At 47.5% G+C, this 24434-nt stretch overlaps 1 protein-coding gene across 2 annotated transcripts in view; it reads right to left on the bottom strand.

The window, feature by feature from the left end:
• Positions 1-423: 423 nt before the first annotated feature.
• CDHR3 (cadherin related family member 3) overlaps positions 424-24434 on the bottom strand; it is a 46997-nt gene continuing 22986 nt past the window's right edge. For both annotated transcript variants that reach the window (XM_036429709.2, XM_036429708.1), the window contains 11 exons: positions 19710-19881; positions 18121-18223; positions 16706-16804; positions 14554-14780; positions 12154-12325; positions 10376-10626; positions 8335-8516; positions 6239-6252; positions 4935-4966; positions 2934-2982; positions 424-1101 (listed from right to left, as the gene is read on the bottom strand). In XM_036429709.2, the coding sequence (XP_036285602.1) occupies positions 797-1101; positions 2934-2982; positions 4935-4966; positions 6239-6252; positions 8335-8516; positions 10376-10626; positions 12154-12325; positions 14554-14780; positions 16706-16804; positions 18121-18223; positions 19710-19881 (1606 nt within the window). In that variant the 3' untranslated portion in view covers positions 424-796. The remainder of the gene's footprint in view (positions 1102-2933; positions 2983-4934; positions 4967-6238; positions 6253-8334; positions 8517-10375; positions 10627-12153; positions 12326-14553; positions 14781-16705; positions 16805-18120; positions 18224-19709; positions 19882-24434) is intronic.

Genomic DNA, 24434 nt, shown 5'->3' with positions numbered 1-24434 from the left:
AGATGTTTGCTGTTTTCTTCTTTCTAAAAGAATAACCCATATCTATTCACCCATTTCTTTTCTTTTTAAAAAAATTTTGTTGTTGATGTTGATTTCAGAGAGGAAGGGAGAGAGAGAGAAAGATAGAAACATCAACAATGAGAAAGAATCATTGATTGACTGTTTCCTGCACGGGGGCACCCCCTATTGAGGATTGAGCCCACAACTCAGGCATATGTCCTTGACGGAAACGAACCCTCGACCCTTCAGTCTGAAGGTCAACACTTTATCCACTAAGCCAAGCCGGCGAGGGCTTCACCCATTTCTTTTTCACTGCATGGCCCCTTTTGAAAAAAGACTTAAGGGGAGTTACAAAGGTGGATGGTGTTGAACTGTATTTATAAATGCTAAAAGGAAGGCAGGAAAAGAAGATGAAATCAGGTGTGTGGGTAGTCCTCAGCATTAATATCAGAAAGTTCTGTGTTCTGCCTAGGGACGGACTGAATGGAGCTTCCTAGCAATCAAGGGGAAGAAGAAACACAATAATTCCATGTCCAAATGTTAGCGGCCCAGCTGAGTAGAGGCACAGAGACCAATGTATCCTGTGCCGACTCAGAAAGAGGCAACTGTGCCATCAAACCCCCTTGTGCTGTTTTCAACATCCCATGTGGGACCCTGGGTCTCCGAGTCCCTTGAGGCCATGTTTCTCCTCCCGTGGCACCTCACAGGCTCCCGTAGAATTTAGGGGGAGGCAGCATCCCTCAGAGTGTCGAGGTCCCTCTCTTGCTCTTCTGTGGGACCACGAACCACACACCACTCACTTTCCTGGGCGAGGTTTGGGGGAAGCTCTGCTCTGGAGGGCGGGGTCTCTGTTCTTTGGGGTGCCCGGCTTGCCATGGTTGTTTCTGGAACCTGGGCCTTCATCTGCAGCCTGAGCTTGGCCGCTCAGCCCATCTCCTTCCTTGTGGGTGCTCCTCCGTGGCCCGGTCCCTCCCGCAGAGACAGCGCTGCTTGCAGCAGCTCCCGGGTGGCTGGACTCTTTCCAGTTTGACGTTTGCATTAAGGAACCTTTCCACTTTCTGGCTCCAGTTCTTGAGTTGAATTCATACTTTGCACCAGTAACTGGGGGGAGAGGTGGAAATACAATGACCCTGTAAACAAATGACTCTCTCCTCCCCATCTCCACCCTGTCTAGCCCCAGCCCTGGAGCAGATGAAGAATGCCAGCAGGTGGGAATCTGAGAATCGCAGGGATGGAAAGCACGCTTGTGAGCAGCGCCAGCAGTCCTCACCAGCCTGCCCTTTCCACCCTGGTAGCAAATGCTCTGCCTCTGCGGGCAGGAAGGTTCAGGGAGCCTCAGGCCATCTCCACTGCAAGACGAGAAGGCCACATAAATCTGGAACTCCGTGGGAGCCTCGGACAAATTAGGTTCACTTCCTAATGGGGTTACCCGTCTCATCCTGACTTGTGTTAAAAGACCCCGGAATGCCTGCTCTTAAAAGGCATTCACCAAGGGAGGAGGTGAAGACTTCGATTGGTATTTATGTTCGGGGAGCAGAGGTGTGTGGACACAGGCACACCAATCTGGCCCCCGTGGAGAGGAAGCAGGGGTGCCATTTGTATCACGTCGGAGCCAGCAGACGCTAATTGACGTGTCTGTTCACATTTGTCCGGTTGGCTCACTTCTTCCTTCTTTCTGCTGCAAACACACACACACACACACACAGACACACACACACACACACTCTCTCTCACACACACACACACACATTCTCTCTCTCTCTCTCACACACATACACACACACACACACAAACACACTCTCTCTCACACACACACACAAACACACTCTCTCTCTCACACACACACACACACACACACAAACACACACTCACTCTCTCTCTCTCTCTCTCTCTCTCTCTCACACACACACACACAAACACACACTCACTCTCTCTCTCTCTCTCACACACACACACAAACTCTCTCTCTCTCTCTCTCTCTCTCTCTCTCTCTCTCTCTCTCTCTCTCTCTCTCTCTCTCTCTCACACACACACACACACACACACACACACACAGCACCGGCCCGGCTCCCCCGGCCTCTCCCTCGGAGCTCCAGGCGAGCCCCTGCACCTGCCCTCTCCATGCAGCGCCAGCGGCCTCTCCGCGGAGGATCCACCAGCACTTATGCTAATGCGGGCACATTATGGTAACAAGTACCTAATAATAGAGGGAAATTTAATTCCAGCGGCAGAGGCAGCAGCCCGTGCTGGAGAGGAGCCATCCCCCTTCCGAGGACGGCCGAGCCCTTTGCATGTGAGCGTGGCAGGGAGCCAGCACACTTGCCTCCTGAATGCGGTTTCCTTCCCTTTATTCATGTCTATAATTGAGCCTTTGTGAGTGGAAGGATGTGTGTAAAGGAGCTAAATTTGGAGCTGGTTTCATGGGGGTGAGGAGAGCTCTGGAGGCCAGCTTTACCTTCTGTTTATCTTGCCAACCAAGAAGAAATTCTTGGCCCTGGTCTGGGGGGGGAAAAAAAAAGAAGAAGCCATCCGTCCCATTGCTCCGTATCTCTCACTCCCACATAGGATGGCGTTGGAAGCATTCAGAAAGGATCAGGGGTGGAGGCTCAGTCCCAATGAGCAGGGGGGAGTCATGGGGGTTCTTGAATTTGCCGGTTCCTTGACTTGGTTTGTGGTTTGGAAAGGGAGGCTAGACAGCGGCATGGTCCTTGAGGAGGAGCCTGGAGGTGGAGACTCTCTGAGGCCTCGCACGCCATCCCATGTCTGCAAGCCCGCTCAGCTCAGAGCTGGTCTCACCTTGTACTGCAGCCTAGAAGGGTCAGCACCGTATAGCTGACCAAATGGATCAAAAGTGAGGTAAGGGCATGACATTGGACAAGTTTACCAGCCTGGAATATGCAGAACACTAATGGGTGGCATTGCCCCTTAGTTACCTGGGTCTGTGGCTTCACCATCGAAGACAGGGCTCATCTGGATGGTTTGCTGAGGAGAGAGGAGAGACAGCTGCCAGCACAGCCTCACACAGTATCAAGCACCATCCTCCTCCCAGGCAAGGCCACATCCTCCCAGCCTCAGCTTCATACCCAGGGCCTTCTGGGCACTTACTTACTCCATGGGCACCGTGCTAGATGCAGTGAACAGGCAGGAGTGGTTACTGCCCGCACAGAGCTTGCAATCAAGTGTAAGGCCACTGACATACTGGCACTACAGTACAGAGTGAGAAGGGCTAAATGGGGGAGAGGGGACAGAGGATGCTACAGGGATGCGGGTGGGAGAGGGAGGAGGACATTTAGCCTAGACTAGGGGGTAGGAAAGCATCCTGAGTAAAAGGTGTCTATGCTGCATGGAAGAAAGAGCAGAAATGCTACAAGCACCAGCTAAGATCTGCCTTGCCTAAGCGCACTGCCGGGCAGACGTGGGAGGCAGGCACAGATGAGCACCCACGTGCTCCTACCCTGGGCTCTGGCTGTGTCCCTTAAGTCAGTGCAGCGTTGCAGCAGGGCTTGGCCTGCCTTACCCAAGCCCTGTGCTCCATATCTTCTTCTCCCCCTGACCTGTTCTCTGTGGCACCCTCTAGGACCCGTCCTCCGACCCCATTGAAATGCTCTCTTCCCTCACACGGTGTCCTCCAAGGGTGTCATTCTTTGGCATGCTGATGAGGGCTGTGTTTGGAGTTTCCTGGGCCCTTCAACCCCAGTATTTATCACTTACACCAACACCTACTCACTTATCCACCGCTCCCCAGCACGGAAGAGAGAGGAAATGCAGACTGGATGGGTTTCGTCGATCTAATCAGCTCAGCAGCCCCACTTTTTATGGTCATGGAGATATTTTTTTTATTTAATTGATTAATTTAATATTTCATAAGTCTGAGGCAGTCTCTGAATGAAGGGCACTTGCCTTAGACAACAAGACCTGGAAACAAGAGATCACCTCTTCCTCTTGTTTGTATTAAGACCGACACATGTAAATACTTAGTTGATGAGCCTGAAGCAAACATTCCAGTGCACTGAATTGTCCCCCTGGATGTGCTTATCACTCCCCAAAGCGATGGGTCTGGGATCATAACAAAGTCTTATTATGAGACGTCGGGGGAGGTGTGTGTGCAGGGGTGTCTTCTTCAAGCGTCATCACTCAGTAAAAGAAAAGCAAGGTAAGCAGGGGTAACTCTCCAGCCACAAAGATGGCATTTGTGTGACTCTAAACATTTTCCAAAATATCTCCCCACCTGTTATCTCCGGGCAGGCATCCTCACTCCCATCTAAAGCTTAAAAAGGCTGAGGGAGCCCTGGCCAGTGTGGCTCAATTGTTTGGCATCGCCCCAAAAGGTTCGATTCCTGATTAGGGCACATGTCAGGGCTGTGGCTTAATCCCTGGTTTGAGTGTAACAGGAGGCAGTTGATCAATGTTCTACTCTCACATAGATGTTTCTCTCCCTCTCCCTCTTTTCTCTCCAAAAAAATATCCATAAAAAATATATATTTTAAAAGGAGGCTGAGGGAGTCTGCAAGATCATATATCCAAGTGGGCAGAGCCAGTCCTAGACCCAAGAACTGCACTTTAGCACTTTCCCCCCAAGGTTATGGAAGGGCAAAGGAAAGAAATCCTATAGAAGGCTAACGCTTAAATATTGGTCTTTAAGCTCCTCTTCCCCAACTCACTCTCCTGGAGAGCTGGTGTAGATAATAAACACCACTATTCAATATTTATGAAATCCAGTTCTTCTGCAAATATATCAGCAGACATGTTCAGTGGAGGGAACAAATTCTACCAGGAGCACGTCACACAGCAATCTGTTCCAGTGGCCAAATACAAGCATCTCCCGGAATGATAAACTCCCCCCGAGGCTCAGGCAGGGCCTGCCTGGGAGGGGGACGGGAGCCCCCCCACAATCCTCCACCCAAGCCAGGCGCCCCGTGGCCAGCCAAGCTTACCACCACCACTTCTCTCTTTGTGCTTTTCATTTCTGCAGGGGATAGAACAGACAGACGTTAAGCTTCTTGGACACTAAATTGACCTTAAAATTCTACCTCCACATGGGATTTCTCTTAAATAGGCTTTGAAATCAGAATGGCAGACATAGCAAAAAAACATTTTCTCTGTAGACATGTTTGTTGATGGCTTTCCATCTCCTCAGAAACAGACACAAACACACACACACACACACACACCACAATACACACAATACATAGAATTAAAAAACAAAACAAAAAAAACTTTTTTGCTTTTTCCAGCTTATTATTATTGGACCTAAGAAATTCGTTTTTAAATGGAATTTAGTTTTAAATAAGTTATAGGTAAGAAAGAAAGAGTTGATATATTTGTTCATAATGTGGGGATTCCTTGTACCCATTCCCTATGCCCTTTTAAGAAAGGAACTAGGGTGGGAGACCATTTGTGAAAATCTCATTTATTTAAATCATCCCATTCGATGTGATTAATAACCATTATAATTAAATTTCTAATCCTGCTCCAATGTACTGTGTGCATGTCAAACACACAAACCTATGACTGGAGTGATTAAAACAATCATTTTTAAAAACACATTTCCCAATGTTTTGTTCTGTTTCTCCTCCTGGCCTGGGTTCTCCTTGAGGCAACAATCTTTTGGGACCAGGTGGTGACATCTCCTTAGCCTGAGAGCTTAGAGTTGGTCAGATTGACCTTGCTCAATTCACCGATGTCCCTGAAATCATTCCATTCTCCCAGCCCATAGGACTACACCAGCCCCCGCTTTTCACTAACCTGACCTAAATAACTTGGGAAATAATAAAATCCATTACAATCTCAGAATAAAGTATCATTTGTCCTTTAAAAAGAGGCATCCGTCCAATACAGAGCATTAGCTGTCCTCAGGAGGGGTCAGCAGAGGTAGATACCGCCTGTATTTCACCCACAGAGAATTCTTCCACCCTGTCCCACCCAGTGGGGAACGGACCTCTAGGTGCTTAGATTAGAAGAGACTCTGGTAGGGAAGAGGCGGGGCCAAAATGAGTGACTCGAGTGGGCCAACAGCACCGAGTATCCTGACCTTCCTCTTCTCTAGCTACGCCTGACCTCAGTTTCACTCCACTCATGGGTGATGAGGCTAAAAACCCACCCAGCAGGATTACATCCTGATTCTATGCCAAGTCAGAGCCCTTTTATGTACTACAACAGAACCAGCAAAAATGATGATGATGATGATGATGATGATGATGATGATAACAGCAACAAAGGGAGTAGTCACCATACATACCTCCTTTCTTCATCCTATGGGGTGGGGGTGGGGGTGGGGGGAAAGAACGGATAAGAATTAACCTGAGAGCATTCTGTACTCATACACTCATCACACGGGGGCCTTTGGGCAAGTGTGTTCCCTGGGATTCAGGAGTTGACGGAAAGGGGCCAAGGATGGGGACTAAATTAGAGGCTGGGCTCCCACCCTTGCTCCAAACAGAGCAGCTCCATCACTCTTGGTCTGGGATTAAGGAGGTTCTGAGAGCTTGATAAGTTTGAAAATTATTGCTTTCTAGAACTTCAGGGCAAGCATCCTCTCTGATAACTGGATGAGGCTTAACAACCCCAATCAGACCGGAAATTCTTCCTGCCCCATTTTTCTCCCTTGTAGCTAGCTGAGCAGAAGTGTTAGCTCACAGCAGGATGGCTCAAGGGCTGGCAGCTAAACCTTGGTTTCTGGTAACATAAAGAGCTGGCCTTGGATTCTAAGACCCTTTCCCCGATAACCTTGAATTCTCTGATTTTGCTCTATTTTGCTATTGAAAAATGGTGGCTGTCACGTGATATAACTAATTTCCAGAGAGAGTAGGTCTGAGTCTGAATTACTAGCGAGTTTTTGTTTTTTGTTTTTTTAAGTCAACCATGTTGAAAATGACTAATATTTAGAATGTAAGGTAAAGCAAACAGGTACATGTGCATATTGAACATTTAACCATAAATTGCTTGTGAGTTGCAGCAATTTGGATAACTGACTTGCTTTAAGTTTTTCTGCTCAAATCCCACTGCAGAGTACCACCATCCTTACAAGTTTAAGCATCACTTTTTGGAGCCAATTTTTCCTCCCCAAAATTAATTTGTGAGTAGAGTCCAAACAAAAATGCCTTTTTAAATTTCAGCAGATGCTAAAGGATTTCTTACCTTTAAGTCAAAGTTGCCAATAGCAACTTCCCCAATAAATATGGCAAAATGCAAAGCACATCTTTATGCTAATGCCTTATGGTTTTATTCTGGGTCTCTCACCTATAGATTTTAGATTATTTGATAGTACTAGTTAGTCTTCAAAATACCTTTAAAAGGCACGAGTCTTATCACCCCTTTCTTTTGCCAGTGAGAAATTATAAAACTCAAGTTCTCAACACCATAAGATTCTTGGGCTTATTGCTAAACTGGGAATCTAGAATCCTGAGCTCAAGAAGCCACGGAAAAATAATACGACAAGCTTTTAAAAAACAGTGTGTTGAAGCATTTATATCAGGAACAGTACTAAGTGCTTTCTTTGCATTTGTTCACTTAATTGTTTAGTTTTCAAAAAAGGACAGAGGCTGCCACTTGCCTAAAGTCATATACTTAGGAAATGGTAGAGCTAAGCTTTGAACCCAGGCCTTATCTAAGGACAAAGCCCAGACTCTGAACCACCTCGTTCTAATGGTAAGAGCTTCTGAAACTCAGGAAACTGGCTCTGGGGAAGCTTATAACAATCTAGAGATCTCTTCCTTTACTCTCGTGCCTCAGATGGCCAGTAAAAGGCCCCTGCAGGTGTGTTAGTGGAGAGCAGGCGGGAGAGGAAACAGGTCTGTATTTACAGCCCTAGAGAGTGAGAGATCAGGACCACGTGTAAAAGAACAAGGATTATTTAGTGACACGAAAGCCCAATTGAATTGCTGGAGCCAAACGCTTAATTTCCTTATCTGTTTTTTGTGCTTCCTCTAATTCTATTCCATCTTTAAATATTCTACAAAGATGAGCACAGCATATCTAACATGACTCACAGTTGGGCTTTTTTATTTTTATTTTTATTTATTTATTTTTTTTCTGAAGCATGTATCCAGGGCAAGTCATCGAGGGGTTGAAACCCAATTTCTTTGAGAATAAACACATCAAGGACAGGGCAATGCCCAGGAAAACCAAAGGAACCGTCTCCTGACCCAGCAGGTGAGGAAGAGAGTACTCTGTGACAAAGGGCAGCTAAGATTCTTTCCCCGTGTGTCCTTTTCCTTCCTTTACACCAGGCACCCTCTCTACCCTGCAAAGGAATTTTCTCTCTTTCCTTAACCTGACATCACTGGAAACAGTGTCGGAAGTCGTGGGAAAGGGCCCAGCCCACTGGCAACTTACAGAGGTTTCTTGTGCTTCCCAGGCTTGCAGGAACAGTGTCTGTGGATGGCTTTGGCCAACTGGATGACCAGAGCCACCAGGAGAACCAGAAGCAGCGTGGAGCCCAACGTGATGACAAAGGGCACATACCATGCCGATGGGGAGTAAACGTTCGTCCTCCGGATCTGGTAGGTGATCCTGGGCTTGAATGACAGAGAAGCGGGAGGGGGAGTGAGCGGAGAGGGGGTGGCATTCCTGACATCAGCACCTCCCCATGGTGAGTGTTTATTTCACTCTTTGTCCTTGTTCTATAAATGGGACATCTTTGTGTGCATAGTTCTTGTTGCTTTAACACCCCATTGCCCTATTTATAGTCTTTCCAGAAATCCATTAGATCAAAGCACAGAAAACATAGGGAGCTGGAAAGCAACGCGAGGCCTAATTTTATTCTCTGTCTTTCCTCCCCTTCCCAAAAGCTAAAAATTCCATTGGCTTTTTTCCCTGCCCCAAAACGGCATAGCTCAGGGACTAATCGCGCCGCTGTCTCTCACTGGGAAGGCATGAGCCACGAACGTTGTTTTTTGTAACACTTTGGTAAGCTTGTTGGTGTTCACTGCAGCTGCGCTGCCAGGTGAGTGGGCTGATATCACAGTGAAACCTCAAGCTCAGCACTTGCTTCTGAAGAGTGGGAGACAGATTAGCAAGCGACGGGGATTTCAGGAGTGCGCATGCCACAACTGGGTCATGCTGTAAGCCTCAGGAATGCAGCAGTTTCTCACTCAGGAGCTTACTGGCTCCCACAGCAAATGAAAACCCTTAAGGTTACTGTATGCCTCCATTCACTGGGGTGATACGGACTCAAGCACCTGGAAAATGAACATTAATGCACCCAATCTTGGTAAGACCAAGAGGCAACATCTGACCATGTGTCAAAGGTGATTTCCTAAGGTTTTGATTACCATTCCTTTGGCATACTGCAAGTGTGGGGCTGCCGACCAAGGGCGTGACTTTTACTGGGAACAGAAGGAAAGGGGACAGAAGAGTCAGCACCAATATAAGTTGGTTCCTCCACAGCGCAGGGGGAGCGGGTCCTGAAGTCAGAGGTCAGATCTCCCTCCCTCCGTCACCCTGGTTCTCTTTCGGTGCCTGCTTATTTTTCTTCCTACCACTTATCACCATCTCTAGTTATTTTATTAAATCACATGCCTTTATTAAATGGCATGTATTTGTACATGCCCTTTAAATCGGTAGCTCTCCAGCTAGCATCCACGAGAATCCCAGAGTTTAAAAACACAGATTGCTTGGGCCCCACCCCCAGAGTCTCTGATCTATTAGGTCTGGGGGTTCCAGGTTCCAACGTCCTTTCTGTGAGATTGTGGTGAGGATCATGGTTGGGTGAGGTACAGCTCTAATATTCTGGAATGTGCATTTCTAACACATGTCCAGGTGATGCGGATGCCGCTGGCCAGGGACCACACTTTGAGAGCAACTGACCCAGATCATAAATTCCACGAGAGCAGAGATCATGTTGGGCTTGTTCACCAAAATGAATGGCATACCATAGGTGTTAAATCAATCCTTGTAGACTGAATGAATTAACTTCGATGGCGTGAAGATGGGGAGGAGGGTACAGATGGGTGCATGGCAACTCTTCAAAAGAAGTGGAAGAAGAACACCTGGCAACTACCTGCTCTCACACACGGACTTCCTGGCTCTTTAGAGCAAGCGGAGAAGGGCTTGTAAAGGTGGCAGCTAGCCACATGCCCATGAACATTGTCTCCTGTACCACAGCCGGCCAGTACCTGATCTAGCACAAGTTCCTACACCAGTGTACTCCCTTCTTTAACAAAAGTGGTAACGTTAATGGTTCTACAAGTCTCAGGCCTCACCCAGATGTCTATTTGCCCGCAGTGACTACTCCAGTGTAGCCCCTGGGTGCCATTTCTGGCAACATCCTAACACCTCAACTCTGCTCACCAGACCCACAAATCTCTCCTGGGTCAAAGGGCTCCATCGGCGTTAATCACAAGGATCTGAGGGGTGCAGGTCCCCACATTCTTACCAGGGGGTTCGTAGTGACAATCGTGGTTGGGTGAGGAATGACGCTGATACTCAGTGTCACCGTCCCTGTTTCCACCAGGGCCTCAGCTGTCTTCCTGCCGGACAGCAAGTTGTCATCAGTGATGTAGACGAGCAGCTTGTAGTCCCGGGTCTTGTCCAGCCCACCAGGATGGTCAAGACCAGTTGCCAGGAGCAGGCGTGTGATGTTGGACCCAGCACTGGGAGAAAAGGTGAAATGACCGTTGACATTGCCTAAAGGATATTTGAGACAAGGATTTGGGGTAAAGGAAGAAAAGAGAGTGAGAAACAAATGTTTAGCGGAAAACTACATCCAAGTCTTTTCCACACACGTCCATACCTCTGTGTAGACTACTTCTGATGCACCAGGGGTGACACTATCGGCCTTGTCTGTACCAGAAAGTTCCAGGAGTATAAAGAAAGTCTTGCTCACAACCAGTGTGGCTGCAACAAGGATGAGAGCAGGAAAGGACAACAGCCCACCTGTCCCAGGAGAATGGCCGCTATCGTACAGAGCATCAGGCAGAGATTGCATAATCCTGGTGCGACCTCTCTGGCCAATCCTTACCATGCAGCATTTCTTTGGTAACCACATGTAACTTGCTCTCAGACCAAGAAGTGGGCACACAAGGGTTAAGGGGGCCACATCCCTAGCCATAGGGCAAGTTCACTTCATGCCTTTCGTGGAAGTTGGTGGGCCACACAGAACTGGTGACATATGTCCCTGGAGTTCCTCTGCAGGGATTGCAGTCCTGGGCACTCCTGAATCTACCCCATTAAACCCCCCCCCCCCCTCCCATGCAGTCTGTTAGGGCTCAAGACTCACAGCTCAGAGAACAGTGCAGGAAGGCTGCCCGCCCGCCCTTGCTCATTCCTCCAGTGGCTCCAGACTCATTACTGACGGAAAACCAGTAAATGGAGCAGGAGATGATGCAATTTTTACTCCCTTAGCAGCGAAGTGCTCCGTAAAGGCCTGAGGGTTCTCAGTATGTGTTATTTCCATCTTCGGCAACTGCAGTCTCCAGGCTGCCTCTGCCCCTGGTTTTGTGACACAGCCTGCTCAAGAGGCTCCCTACTGCTCAGAGTTCATGCTCACCAGGGCCCAGCAGGCGGCCAAGATGGGTTTTTAGTCTTTCACTTGGAATTGTTCTGCTTGTTTGGGTTTAAATCTCTGACCCCAGCACTTCATTAGATGAGCTATTCTGGTCTTACTTCCATTGAAGGGTGCTCTTCCCCCTCCCCCCTACCACTCCCTTTGCTATCCTCCCCCCACCCACCCTTCCCCACACACAGTGGTATATTTTTAAAGAGAGCAAATGAATGGAGCAGAAGAGAATTCCTGAGGATACATTTAAAATGCATAGAATCTATTTAATCTATTATTATCCAGAGAGAGGACTGGGATTCCCTGCCCCCATTATAAGCTTGCAGGTCAAGCAGTTGGACTAAAAAAAATTTCAACTACATTAATAATACTCATGAATCATGTGATATAGTCTTGGAATTTGGGGGTCACCATCAGTGGCATACACCCTCCATTGGGCCTCTGGGCAGCCTTGTGTGGGAATCTGGGAGGAGTTAGGTGAAGAGAAGGGGAAGCCAAGATGAGGCCTGGGAGGCACTGGGACCAGTACGCTCCTTATCCCTGCTTTCCTCATTTACAACCCCACACCCATACACACTGTGCCCAGATCAGCATGAGTGCACAGGCCCCCCACCCATTCTCCACGACCAGGAGCCAGGCCCTGTTAGGTTCCCTACCTGGGCCAATGGAGTAGCGAAAGGACCTGGGGCTGGAATCACGGTCAGTACACATCAGCTTGAAGTTTTGAATGTTTGTGCCAACTTTCAGATCCGCTGGGATGGCCAGGAAATAAGAGTTTGGGATACAAATTGGCTTTTCATCATTTTCTTCCAGGACGTTAACAGTAACCTGGAATGGCAAAAGGTGGCCATTGTCAGCAGCTAAAACTGACTGAGCGCTTCCTGTATGCCAGGCCCGGCCAGGGCTCTGCGCTTTTGTGGTCTAGCTCATTTAACCTTTCCGGAGATAGACGATATGATCATTCCCACTTTACAGATGATGACACTGAGGCTTAGAGAGGTTAGATAATTGACCCAAGGCCATTCAGCTGGTGAGTTCTAGAACTTAGGTTTGAACACAGGCCTTCCCTACTCCTCCAAGCCTTATATTATTAACTTCTGCATTCTCTGTGTGTGTGCACGTGTGCATAATATATGTATACATTCACAGAGCCCCACGTAAATGCACCTAAACACATGGGGCTCATCCCTAGATAATGCTGGGCTGTTTTTCCAGTAATCATGAAGGGTTCACGGTGAGCCTCTGTACTTCCTTGCTCACTGCCCTTGTGAATTGGAGGTGACATTTTTAACTTGGGGATATTGAGCAATGGTTCTCAACCCTGCTTTCTCAGGCCCACTCCAGACCAAATAAATCGGACTCTGCAGTACCTTTTTTTTTTTTTTTTTTTTTTTTTTAATGTTCCCCAGCTGATTCTAATACGCAGCCAGGCTAGAGAACCACTGGGATGAAACGAGAGAACCTGGCTTAGCTGGGATCTCATCTGTAGCCCAGGCTATTAGGACGCACTAAGCGGGTGGTGATCACCTGCCACGAGCAGGGCCAGGCGATTCTCTTTCACTGCTGTCTTTTATGCCTGGAGGATTGGAATATGGACTGGGACTCCTGCCAGCACAGAATCATAGACTGTCAGTCCCGAAAGGGACTTATGTGATCATCACCCTTTTGAAAAGCTTACAAATTTTGAGTCAAATTTATTCTCCCTTTGAAATTTGGGGATTTCAACAATTTCCGAGACCTGGAATAAATTGAAATGTTCACTCTAGTCAGCTCCCAGAGTGGAGTCCATTCATTCCCCGCCCGCCCTCCCCCCGCTCCCCCCAAAAAAAGCCAGCCTAACAAACACTACAATTATCTCCAGCTTAGCACGTCTCTCCCTCAGCAGGCAATGCTGAGCCTCACGCATCATTAAAACCATCGTCCAGATAATTCAAAGCAAGTCAGGAGAGGAGCTGGACTAGTCAGGCTTTGGGCGATCGGGTGACTTCCCATTTAAAAAGACTGAAAAATTGGGACACGGAGATACGCGCGGCTCCGACCCCCCCTTGGAAAACTGGGATCAAAGTTGAGAAATGAACTCTGTCTCCAGTCATTTCCTCTATCACACGGGGCTGCCTGCCGCTAGCTGAGAGTTCCTTTTGCCTTATGCTTTTCCACTTCACTAATGGGAAAGAGCAAGATGTCCTTGTGGCCATCATATTAGTTTCAGTGACCCTAACCACTGACAGCACAGACCTGTTACACCTTGTTACGCCAGCTGAAACCGGTTTGACTCAGTGGATAGAGCGTCAGCCTGTGGACTGAAAGGTCCTGGGTTCGATTCCGGACAAGGGCATATACCTTGCTTGCAGGCACATCCCCAATAGGGGGTGTGCAAGAGGCAGCTGATCGATGTCTCTCTTTCGTCAATGTTTCTAACTCTATCTTTCTCTTTTCCTCTCTGTAAAAAAAAAAAATCAATAAAATATAAACAAACAAACAAAACCCTCGTTACTCCAAATGCGGGCCTGGACCAGGGGCGATGGCAACCCTTGGAAGCCTGTTAGGAATGCAGACTCTCGGGCCCTTCTCAGACTGGAGGACTCAGAGTCTGCCTTTAACCAGGTTCTTAGCATCAAAGGTTGAGAAGAAGGGTAGTCCCAGTCAAGCCACATCATTTGAAGGTCTGCCTCATCTGGTGTGACGGGGTAGGGTAGGAACACAGCAAAGCTCCTGGGAGTGGGGAGGACATGCATCACTACAAAACCGTACCCCACGCGTGGCAGCGAGCATCTCCCCGCCAGCCCACTGTGAGAGCAGGGGATGTGTGAAGGGCAATAAGAGGACACTTTTCCTACAGAGAGACCATCAGCCTCAGCGCTCCTCCCTGTCACCCACACACACGGGCGTCCATCTTTATTTCCTAGACACCACTCTGTGAGTCCGATTGTACCGTCCTGGACACCACTAGTCAATTCCTGTCACATCCGGAGGATGTGCCCTATTACGATATCTTCAGAGACACCCCACATCAGCCATTCAGGCTGGCGTGAACACACCAAAACAGACCCACTCACAGTGACGGAGCTGGTGTCCTCGTGGTTGGTGGCCTGGATGCTGAGAATATAGATGGGGGTTGTTTCATAGTCCACTTTAGTCATCAGCTGGAGCTCTCCTGTTTTGGGATTAATCCAAAATATGCTTGGGTACTGAGGGCTGGCCCCCCCGGTGGAGATGGAGTACACGGTGCTGCTCTGGGGAAAGTCTTTGTCAGTGGCCTGCACCTGTCCAATCCGGGCTCTGGCTGGAAGAACAAAGTGCCTGAGATTAGTTCTGCTCTGAGGGTGCAGGGAGGGTGCAGGAGCAGACACTCTCTGCGAGGGCAGAAAGGCTCTTGAAGGTCCCTTTACTGTTCAAACTCTGATGTTTTATATCTTCCGTTCTATTAAATTCAGATTATGCTAATGAACACCCACTAGGTCACTGGTCCTGTGATCCAAGCCATACTGTGAGGCATAAAAGACAATCCACGCCTTTATGCAGATTCCAACATTGCCAGTCATTATGCTACCATAGGCAACACTGCAAAGAGCATTCCAAAAGTCTTTTGTATTTTTCACACTTTCTGTAATACATGAGATGAAAAATAAACAATTTTTGTTTGTTTTGTTTTTTGTCAATCCTCACCCGAGGATATTTTCCCATTGATTTTTTTTTTTTTTTTAAGGGAGAGTGGAAGAGAGAGGGAAAGACAGAGGGAAACATACTCGTGTTTCCCCAAAAGTAAGACTTCCTCCGAAAATAAGACCTAGCGCATGGAAAGATAAGACATCCCCTGAAAATAAGACCTAGCGCAACTTTGGAAGAAAAAATTAATATAAGACACTGTCTTACTTTCGGGGAAACAGGGTACATGGATTGGTTGCCTACTGCACAAGCCCTGACCAAGGCCTGGGCCAGGGAGGAGTCTGCAACCAAGATATGTGCCCTTGACCAGAATCAAACCTGGGACCCTTCAGTCCACAGGTTGACACTCTATCCACTGATCCAAACCGGTTAGGGTGAAAAATAAATAATTTGTAAGAGTTTAGCAATGGAGGATTACAGAATATAGATTTTTAAAAATGTTTTAATCATTTTTTTTTATTTTTCCATTAGTTGACATACAGTCTTATATTAGCTTCTGTGTACACCCCAGAGATTAGATATCATATTACAGAGTATCGATTTTTAAATACTATTCCATTTTGTTTATTTTACAAACCTTGTTGGTGGGACTGCTGCAGCTCTGGCTTGCTTGTTTTGTGGGAGTTCGTTTTCCTAAGTTTTACTCCTCAACAGCAGAAACCTTCTCTCATCCAACTACTTAACCCCAGCACCAGGCGCTGGATTCAAAGTAGGGGATCAATAACTGGAGGGGGATCTCTGAATTGATAAAGAGCCTATTCCTATTGCACTTGGTAGGCACTGGGTAAGGGATAAAGAATTAAAACCATTTCCTTTAGACCCTCTTTTTGATGTTTTAAAACTTAATGTCAGGAAATAGAGACCATCATAAAGAGAGAATAAAATGGAGAGGATATAATTCTAGGAGTGTTTCGGTTTAGCCTTTGGTTTTAAGTACAGTAGTGTCCATGATAAAAGAATCAAAAACTGATTACTGGAGTTAATCAGACCACTGTCAAACTGATAGAAAAGGGTTAGGGGTGGGGGGAGGGGGAGGAGTCCCCTCTTTTAAGGGGAAGAGCCTGCAGAAATCCAGGCATTGTGAAGGGCAAAAAAGAGGCCTCCAGGGAACCCTAATAAGGGAGAGAAGATGTCTTTATTTTGTTTTTAAATGAAGGAACTCTAGAAATGGGAAACCTTTTCTCTATTTTTAAATTTAAATTCTCCGAATGAGCTAGATAAACATCTCAGTGGAGACCGAGGGAAAACTTCGGCTACAACAAAGGAGGATTAGGGGAATCAAGCACTCAGGCAAGCAATCAGGGGGTTCAGAGAAATGCAGTTTAATCAACAGTTTTCAAAATCTAGAGTTCACCTGAAGGGCTCCTCAGCAGTGAGGGTGATTTAAAAAGAATAAGAGATGCAATAAACTCGATTCAGCTGTGAATCGCTGTGCACAACACCACTCAGGGCCTCTGGAACGGAGCTTCCCCTCCGCTGAGTGCACGTCTGGTTGGAGTCTGTCAAGAGAGCTCTGTGGCCTGTTTTTCATCTATTACTCACCTGGGCTTATTTCTGACACGTCAAAGACATAGGATGGCTGATCAAAGACAAGAGGAAACTCATTTTCTGGGCTTGTTAGGACATAAATGTAGATGTTATCTAAAAAGAGAAACAGAAAACATTTAAACCACAGTATTCTACTCTCATTGAGTTGTTTATTAAACACTGGAGAACTGATGCACAAAATTTGTGCACTGGTGGTGGGGGTGGGGGTGGGGGTACAGGATGGGTCCCTCAGCCCAGATTGTGAGAGTATGCAGGCCAGGCCCAAGGACCCCATTGGTTCATGATCAGGGTCAGGGAGGGACAAGGGAGGTTGGCCAGCTGGGGAGAGACTGCAGGAGAGTTCAGTCCCAATCAGCTGGACTACCAGTCAGAGCATCTGTCCCCTGGTGGTCAGTGCATGTCATAGCGAGTGGTTGAGCAGTCTTAGCATATCAATAGCAGATTATGCTTTGATTAGTTGAATGGCTGAGGAGATGACCAGACACTTAGCACATTAGGCTTTTATAGATTTTTTAAAGCATTTCCTATGTAACAGGTGCTGTGCAAATATTGAGATTGTAAGGAGAATAAGACCTGGAAGTTCCTGCCTTTGAGATGCTTCAGGCAGTTCCTTCTGATAAATAAATGCACAGGTCACTACAGAAGCCAGAGGAAGTGCAAGCTGAGCTTCACAAAGATCATTAGAGCTAGAAAAATGGGGGTTATGGGGGTGTGATTCTAGGCATGTGCATGGACATCAAAGTATAAACTGCACGATTCATTCAGAAAAACGGCAAGTTGTTTGGCCTAGTTAGAACAAAGGGGGGTTAGAAACAAGCGGGTGGAGCTAAAGTTAGGGAGTTAGGCAAGGGCGGAATGGTGAAAGTCCTTGGGTACCAAAGAATTAGAACTTGAACTTGACAGCTATGGGGAGACACTCCAGGGCTTTAAACAAGAAAGTAATATGATGACGTTTGCATTTCCTAAAAATCACTGTCAGAAATGTGGAGGATGCTTTGGAAAAGAACAAGAAAAAGTCAGAGAGATCCTTAACACACGGAAAATACAGTCAGCCCAGTGACTGACAGGGCGGTTAACGTGTTAAAGATTCTCAAATGTTGTAATTCAGCCAAGAAAGAGGAGGTTCTGCATTTGAGCAGCACTAGTGGGTTGGGGGCGGGGTGGGGGCAGGGGCAGCAGAAGCTTGAGGTTTTAGAAGGTGACACCGAAGAAAAGCTTGGAAACCACTTCAGTGTGCTTGGTGATGGACAGGAGGAAGCAGGGCTGATTCCCAAGCGTGTGGGTTTTGTGAAGTCTCCTCTTTCACACAAACACCTAGCCCAGTACTGGGCTGAGTACTGCCTGGCAGCCTAGTCACTGCTGCTCAAGGAAGATGCTTCAATCATGACATAAGTCAAAACGATACTTGCTTTTGTAGTAGGGAGGGGCAACATCCTGCACCTGGATTGTCACACTGTACATATTGCCGGCTGCTAGATTACTGGGATTTTCATAATCGAGATCACCAATCAACTAGATTAAAACAGAGATATCAGATTAAAACACAGAAAAGCAATCCCTGTTAATTCAACTGATGAAGACATTTTTCTCTCTATAAGCAGACATGCAAACTGGAAAACCTTTCTGGAAGCATTTTGCCTGCATAAGGAACTTTAAAGCGTTACGCCCAATGACTGTCCATTGCGTCCATGCTCTGCTCACTGCTAAAGAATTTTTTGGGAAGAATCTATGTTTAAAGATGTTTCTCAAGTATTATTGCCCATCAGGCTCAAGACTGCAGGTTAGCTGAAGAGAAGCACACTATAGAATCCTATATGCAGGAATAATTCCATCATTTAAAATACGTATGCATATATGGAGAGAATATACATAAAATCTGGGTATAGTGAAAAAGGAAATACACCAAAATGCTATTCGTGGTTATCACTGAATGGCAATGCTTTTCTATGTTTTCTACATCGAGCATGTAGTAATTTCCTAAACAGAAAAAGATTAAAATTATTTTTTAGCTGACACTGAATAAAACTGGTAAAGACGCTCATGGGGACAAAAGAAGAGCTTGGGATGGGAGGTGGAGAAGGGGATGGGTGAGAATATGCCTCCTAGTGGGCTGCTTGCTCTCCTCCCTGAGGATTTATCTCTGATGCAAAGCCCCCTCCCCCCTGGAATCAGAACCTCTGCCCCCCCCAAACACCCCCACAGCCTCCCTCTGCCCTTCTTTTTCCCTTCATACAGCTCCCTGAGATCTGCTTTTCTTTTCTTTTTCTTTTTTAATATTTTTTTATTGATTTCAGAGAGGAAGGGAGAAGTGAGAGAGATAGAAACATCAATGATGAGAGAGAATCATTGATCGGCTGCCTTCTGCATTCCCCACACTGGGGATCTAACCTGCAGTCTGGGCATGTGCCCTGACTGGGAATCGAACCGTGACCTCCTGGTTCATAGGTCAATGTTCAATTACTGAGCCAGGTCAGCTTTTCCTGAGAGATCTGCTTTTCATGCCCACCCTGCTTTCAAGTCTGCTTTTGCCTCTGTGGGGATGCTGTTGAGTGAGGCTACCTAAACAGCCTCGCTTTCCCATTTTCCTCTGGGTCTGCAGTGGTCTTACAAGGCTGCAGTTAGCAGGACACACTCATCTGCTTCCTCTCATCTCTAGACCTGCTCTCTCTCACCTCTCACCACCACTGTCCAGGAGCACTCAGACACACCAGAGTGCTTGAGCCCAGGAGGCAGCTAAGCAGGCAGAGCAAACTGCAGCTATGCAAGAGAGGATTCAGTCTTTAGCACCCAAGGCATAACTGTGCATAACAGACAATTCGGAGCTTGGGTAAAATAAAGAGCTAACAGGGAACACAGAGTCACGGTTACGTGTGTCCGTTACAGCCGTGCAGGGAGGGAGTCGCCTTGGAAATTGCTCTCTCAGGGGCAGCGGAAGCACTGTGCATGTTAGCCCAGCTCCCCCCATGCCCTCTCAGCGACGCAATGACCGTTCACTGACCACCATCTTCCCAGAGCCAGCTGGGTCCTGTGAGAATCTGCGGCGGCTCCCCACTCCGGATGGCTCGGTGAAGTTGAACCGGCTGTTTGGGGCTTCGCTGTCATCATCGAAGCAGACCGTGTCCAGGTCCAGAAGCAACGTCCCCCTGGCTGCTCTTTCAGGCACCATAATGCTGACGGAGAGACACGACTCAGTATTTCCCCCAACACACGGCGACGGAGGCTTCCTTCTGACATAGACCCAGGCTACACTTCTCTGCTTTAGTTCGGTTCAAAGCAAGTCCATGGCAATTGCTGTAACGGCCTCACTAGAGTCCATGCTCAGCCCAAGCTTCCTTTCTGGCTGTCCTTAACACCCCTGCCGGAGGGATCCTGATAAATGCTATCGGGTCCGGTCACTCCTCTGCTCCTAACTCCCACGTGGCTCCTCACTGCATTCAACGTCCTCACTTTAACCTGTGCACCACAACCCCTCACGCTTACCTGTCTGAATTCAGCACTTCCTTGTTCCCTCTATGGGGTAAAGAGCGGGGCAGCAGAAGCTTGAGATTTTATTTTATTTTTTAAAATATATTTTATTGATTTTTTTACAAAAAGGAAGAGAGAGGGATAGAGTTAGAAACATTGATGAGAGAGAATCATCAATCAGCTGCCTCTTGCACACTCCGTACTGGGGATGTGCCTACAACCAAGGTACATGCCCTTGACCGGAATCGAACCTGGGACCTTTCAGTACACAGGCCGATGCTCTATCCACTGTGCCAAACCGGTTTCGGCTAGCTTGAGATTTTAGAAGGTGACACAGGTGAAAAGCTTGGAGACCACTTCAGTGTGCTTGGTGATGGACAGGAGGAAGTAGTGCTCCTTGAACACCCCAGGCTCTGCCCTCAGGGCCATTCCGCTCACGGTGGGATGCCCTGCCCACCGAGGTCCATGCTTTCTTTAGTCTCTAATCCAATGTTACCTTCTCAGGAGGCAATCCAGGCTCTCTTATCTAAACTGTGAATGAGCCCTGCCCGCTGCTTCCTCTCCCATTCCCCCTTTTATTTTTAATTCTTGGCACTTGTTGTTTTCCAATATACTAAAGAGCTTACTTATTTACCCAGTTCATTATCTCCCCCCCCCCCCCCCCCCTCGCTAGACTATAAACTCTACAGGGACAGGGATCTTGGTCTGCTTTGTTCTGGGCATGCTAGATATCTGTTGAATGAATGAACGGTAGCTTATGAGACTAGCACAGTAGTAAAGAAGAATGTAAAGAAGAATTTAAGAAAAATATAAACTCTTCCACTTCCTGCCAGTGTTTATGATCTGGTTAAAAGATACCCTGCACCCCTCACCTTCCATGCTTTGAAGACTGGGAATTCCTCTTACTTGTGTTCTGGTAGCATCCATATCATAGAAGGGTCTCCTAAGACCTTAATATCATTCATTCAATAGAGGTTTATTAAGAGTAAAGTTCAGGGCTCCTAATCTCCCAATGATCCCAAGTTCTAAGCAAACAGCACAAGTAAAACTGCCGCCAAACAAGAGCTAGCTGGTCACGTCCAGCTTGGTATGGGAGAGTGCGGAAGGATGATTAACACCGAGAGGCTTCAGTTCACTGAGGAACTCTAATCCTGCTTCCAGGTTTCAGTTTTCCCATCCATAAAATGGACGCACATGATGCCAGTTGGCTTTTGTTATATAACAAACCAGCCCTAACTGAGTGGCTGAAAACAACAGCCACATGAGTTCTCACAATATGAAAGGTTATCCATTCACTCTTGGGGTGCTAGTTCAGCTTGGCTGTGGTCACAGGCAGCGTGGCTGGGGCCAGGTGACTAGGATGACAGTGTTCATACGTCTGGTGGCAGGAAGGTGGTCGGTCTGTTTCATGGTGTCTCCCGTCCTCCGGGAGACTAGCTCTTCACATGAAGATCTCAGGTTTCAAAAGCAGCAAAAAGAGGGCAAGCCCCAGGCACATATTCTTCCCGACCTCTGCTGTGCCACATTTGTGAATGTTCCAGTGGCCAAAGCAACTGATGTGGTCAAGGGCAGATCCAAGAAGTAGAAAGAGAAACCCTATCTTGATGGGAGGAACGGTGAAACCACATTGCTCGGTGCCCGCAGACAGGCAGGGAGGGATTTGTGGCTGGTGTTTGGGTTTTTCGTTTTGTTTGTTTATTTGTTTTTGCTACCTACCTTCAATCATCGTTTGCCTCGGGCAGAATTTCTTACAAAAAGTGTATTTGGCTGCCATGAGAATGGGCCTGGAAGACCTTCAATCACAGGAACATAATTGACCCCAGATGCCAGCTGCTGGGCTCTGAAACCCATTGCTACATTTGCCATGAGGCCACGTGCCCATAACTGGGCATGGCAGAGATTAAGACAGGCTCCTTCCTGACAGCTGACTTTGGCCTCAGGACTAGTGCCCTAGACGAACCAGCATGGCATGCTAGAACATTTCTGCCCACCTCGCCCCCTCTTTCCTTCATTCAGGTCAGATTTGCGTTATGGTCTGGGGACTCTCCCAGCTTCCTCGTTGTCTCCTGCAGGCATTTTCCCTAACATTTTCCCTTTAACATTAAATCCTATGGTGTCTTCTTCTCAGAGCACCCAGGCTAATGTGTTCAGTTCTTTCATCCTCTGAACAATCACCTCTCTACCACCAAACTGTGCTCCCTTCTACTACTGGCAGCTAAAATGGGCTCTGGGCTCAGCGAACGTGGAGCAAATTCTGACAGCAAGGATGGTCTTAGGCTGCTGAGGGTAACTGGGTTTGCTTCCTGGAAAGCACTTTTCCTGACAGGTGTAACTGAATCTCCATGATGCCTCATTGGCAAAGATCTCCTCCGTGTTTCCGAGGGACTGGAGTCCAAGCATTTCCATTCCTGCCTTGCATACACAGTGTCATGGTTTTTATTCATAAGTATTTGGAATAGATGTCATTTATTAAACACCAACTATATGCTGTATCACTTTAAAAATATCATCTCCAATCCCTTCATCTCCAAAAGGTTTATATTCTTGTCCCCTTTTTATAGGTGAAGAAAGAATCATTTGGAGTGGTTTCAAGACCTGTCTAAGAAAGTGGATGCATGCAGGCACAATTCCCTATTGTCTGCGTTAGGGTCACAGTAAATACTACATCAAGTTCCATGATTCAGTGAGTCTCCAGGCCCACAGATGGTTTGGGAATCTGAGCCTTGATTCTAACGCTGCAGAGACCAGGAGGTTACATCATGCAAAGAATCCAGGGTCCCAAAGCCAGATGACTCACTATTCACACACTCAGCCCCTCAGGGCTGCCTGGCATGTGCTTTTCATTCGCCTCTGACACTTGGTATTTTCCTCCTCCACACTTGACTTGGAAAACCACTCCTCCTCATTCATCAATCCCTGCCTCAAAAGCAGGCTGCCCCCACTCCCAGCCATCTGACCACGGTTCCCTCCCCAGGCAAAAGTGACTGGCCCAGTGGCATTTGAAATCAGCTGGCCTTCTCTGGCTCTGGCTCTCAGGAAGCACTTTCAGCCTCATAGTTTACAACTAGAGTGGGGCTGTCACAGGCTTTTGATGCTTCCATCAGGGCCTGGGCTCATTCATCACCAGCCTGGGAAAAGTAGGGGCCTGGGTCTAAGGGCCATTTCCCTCTTGGCCCAGCTGAGAGCCTGAGACTCACAAGGCAGTCGGGGCCAGGCACGCAGCCCTGCCTCCTCCACCCTCTTCTGCCTGCTCTCCCAAACTCCAATGCAGGGACGGCACCAAGAATCTTGAGCCCTGAAGGAGTAAATATTCAGGGACAAATGTCAGGTGGCAGCACTAGTTCTGTTGTCTGGTGTGCTTTTGACCTTCCTGTGAGCTTGGACTCTGGCATGGTGGAAAGGGGAAGGAGGTAAGAAGGTACAGAGGATGGGAGGTGATGCAGGGTCAGGATTCCCAGCCCCTGCAGTATGCAAATGAGGCTGGGTTTTGGAGTCAAGACCTCCAAGGAGCTTTTTGTTGTCCCTCCTCACATCTAGGCTACTCTCACTTTAAAAGCCTGAGGAGGGACTTGAGCATTATTTAGAGTTGCCTTTAGTAATAAATACAATTAGTTCACTTTCTTCTGGCCCTGACTTTCAGGGCTAATTTAGAGAGAAGGTTATCAAGAGTAGGATTCCGCATGGGTTTGCCTGGATAGTCTAGGGCCGTGGTCGGCAAACTGCAGCTCGCAAGCCACATGCGGCTCTTTGGTCCCTTGAGTGTGGCTCTTCCACAAAATACCACAGCCTGGGCGAGTCTATTTTGAACAAGTGACGTTAGAAGAAATTTAAGTTTAAAAAATTTGGCTCTCAAAAGAAACTTTAATCGTTGTACTGTTGATATTTGGCTCTGTTGACTAATGAGTTTGCCGACCACTATAGGATACTTAGAATGTGATGTTACCAGCCAATATGGAATGCTGTCTGCAAACGGCCATCCCATGCATGGGGTTCTCCCACATACAGGAAGCCACAGTGTGCATGTAACAGCACTGCACCGAGGGGAGATGCTGACAGGAAGCATGGAGAGAGCACAGTCCTCTCCAGTGAGCACTCAGACTTCTTACTTTTCAACCCCTGTCCTCGCCTTTAGGGCAGGGAACAGAAGAAGAGCATCAGGGCCTAGCAGGGCAGCATATGAGGAGAGGAATTCCCCAGGATGCACTGCAGCATAGATTTAGATTTTCAAAGAAAGTAGAGGTGTGACTCTGCATATCAT

The sequence above is a fragment of the Pipistrellus kuhlii genome, unplaced genomic scaffold, assembly GCF_014108245.1.
Source record: "Pipistrellus kuhlii isolate mPipKuh1 unplaced genomic scaffold, mPipKuh1.p scaffold_m20_p_10, whole genome shotgun sequence".
Taxonomy (NCBI): Eukaryota; Metazoa; Chordata; class Mammalia; order Chiroptera; family Vespertilionidae; genus Pipistrellus; species Pipistrellus kuhlii.
This window is presented reverse-complemented; position numbering and strand designations above follow the sequence as displayed.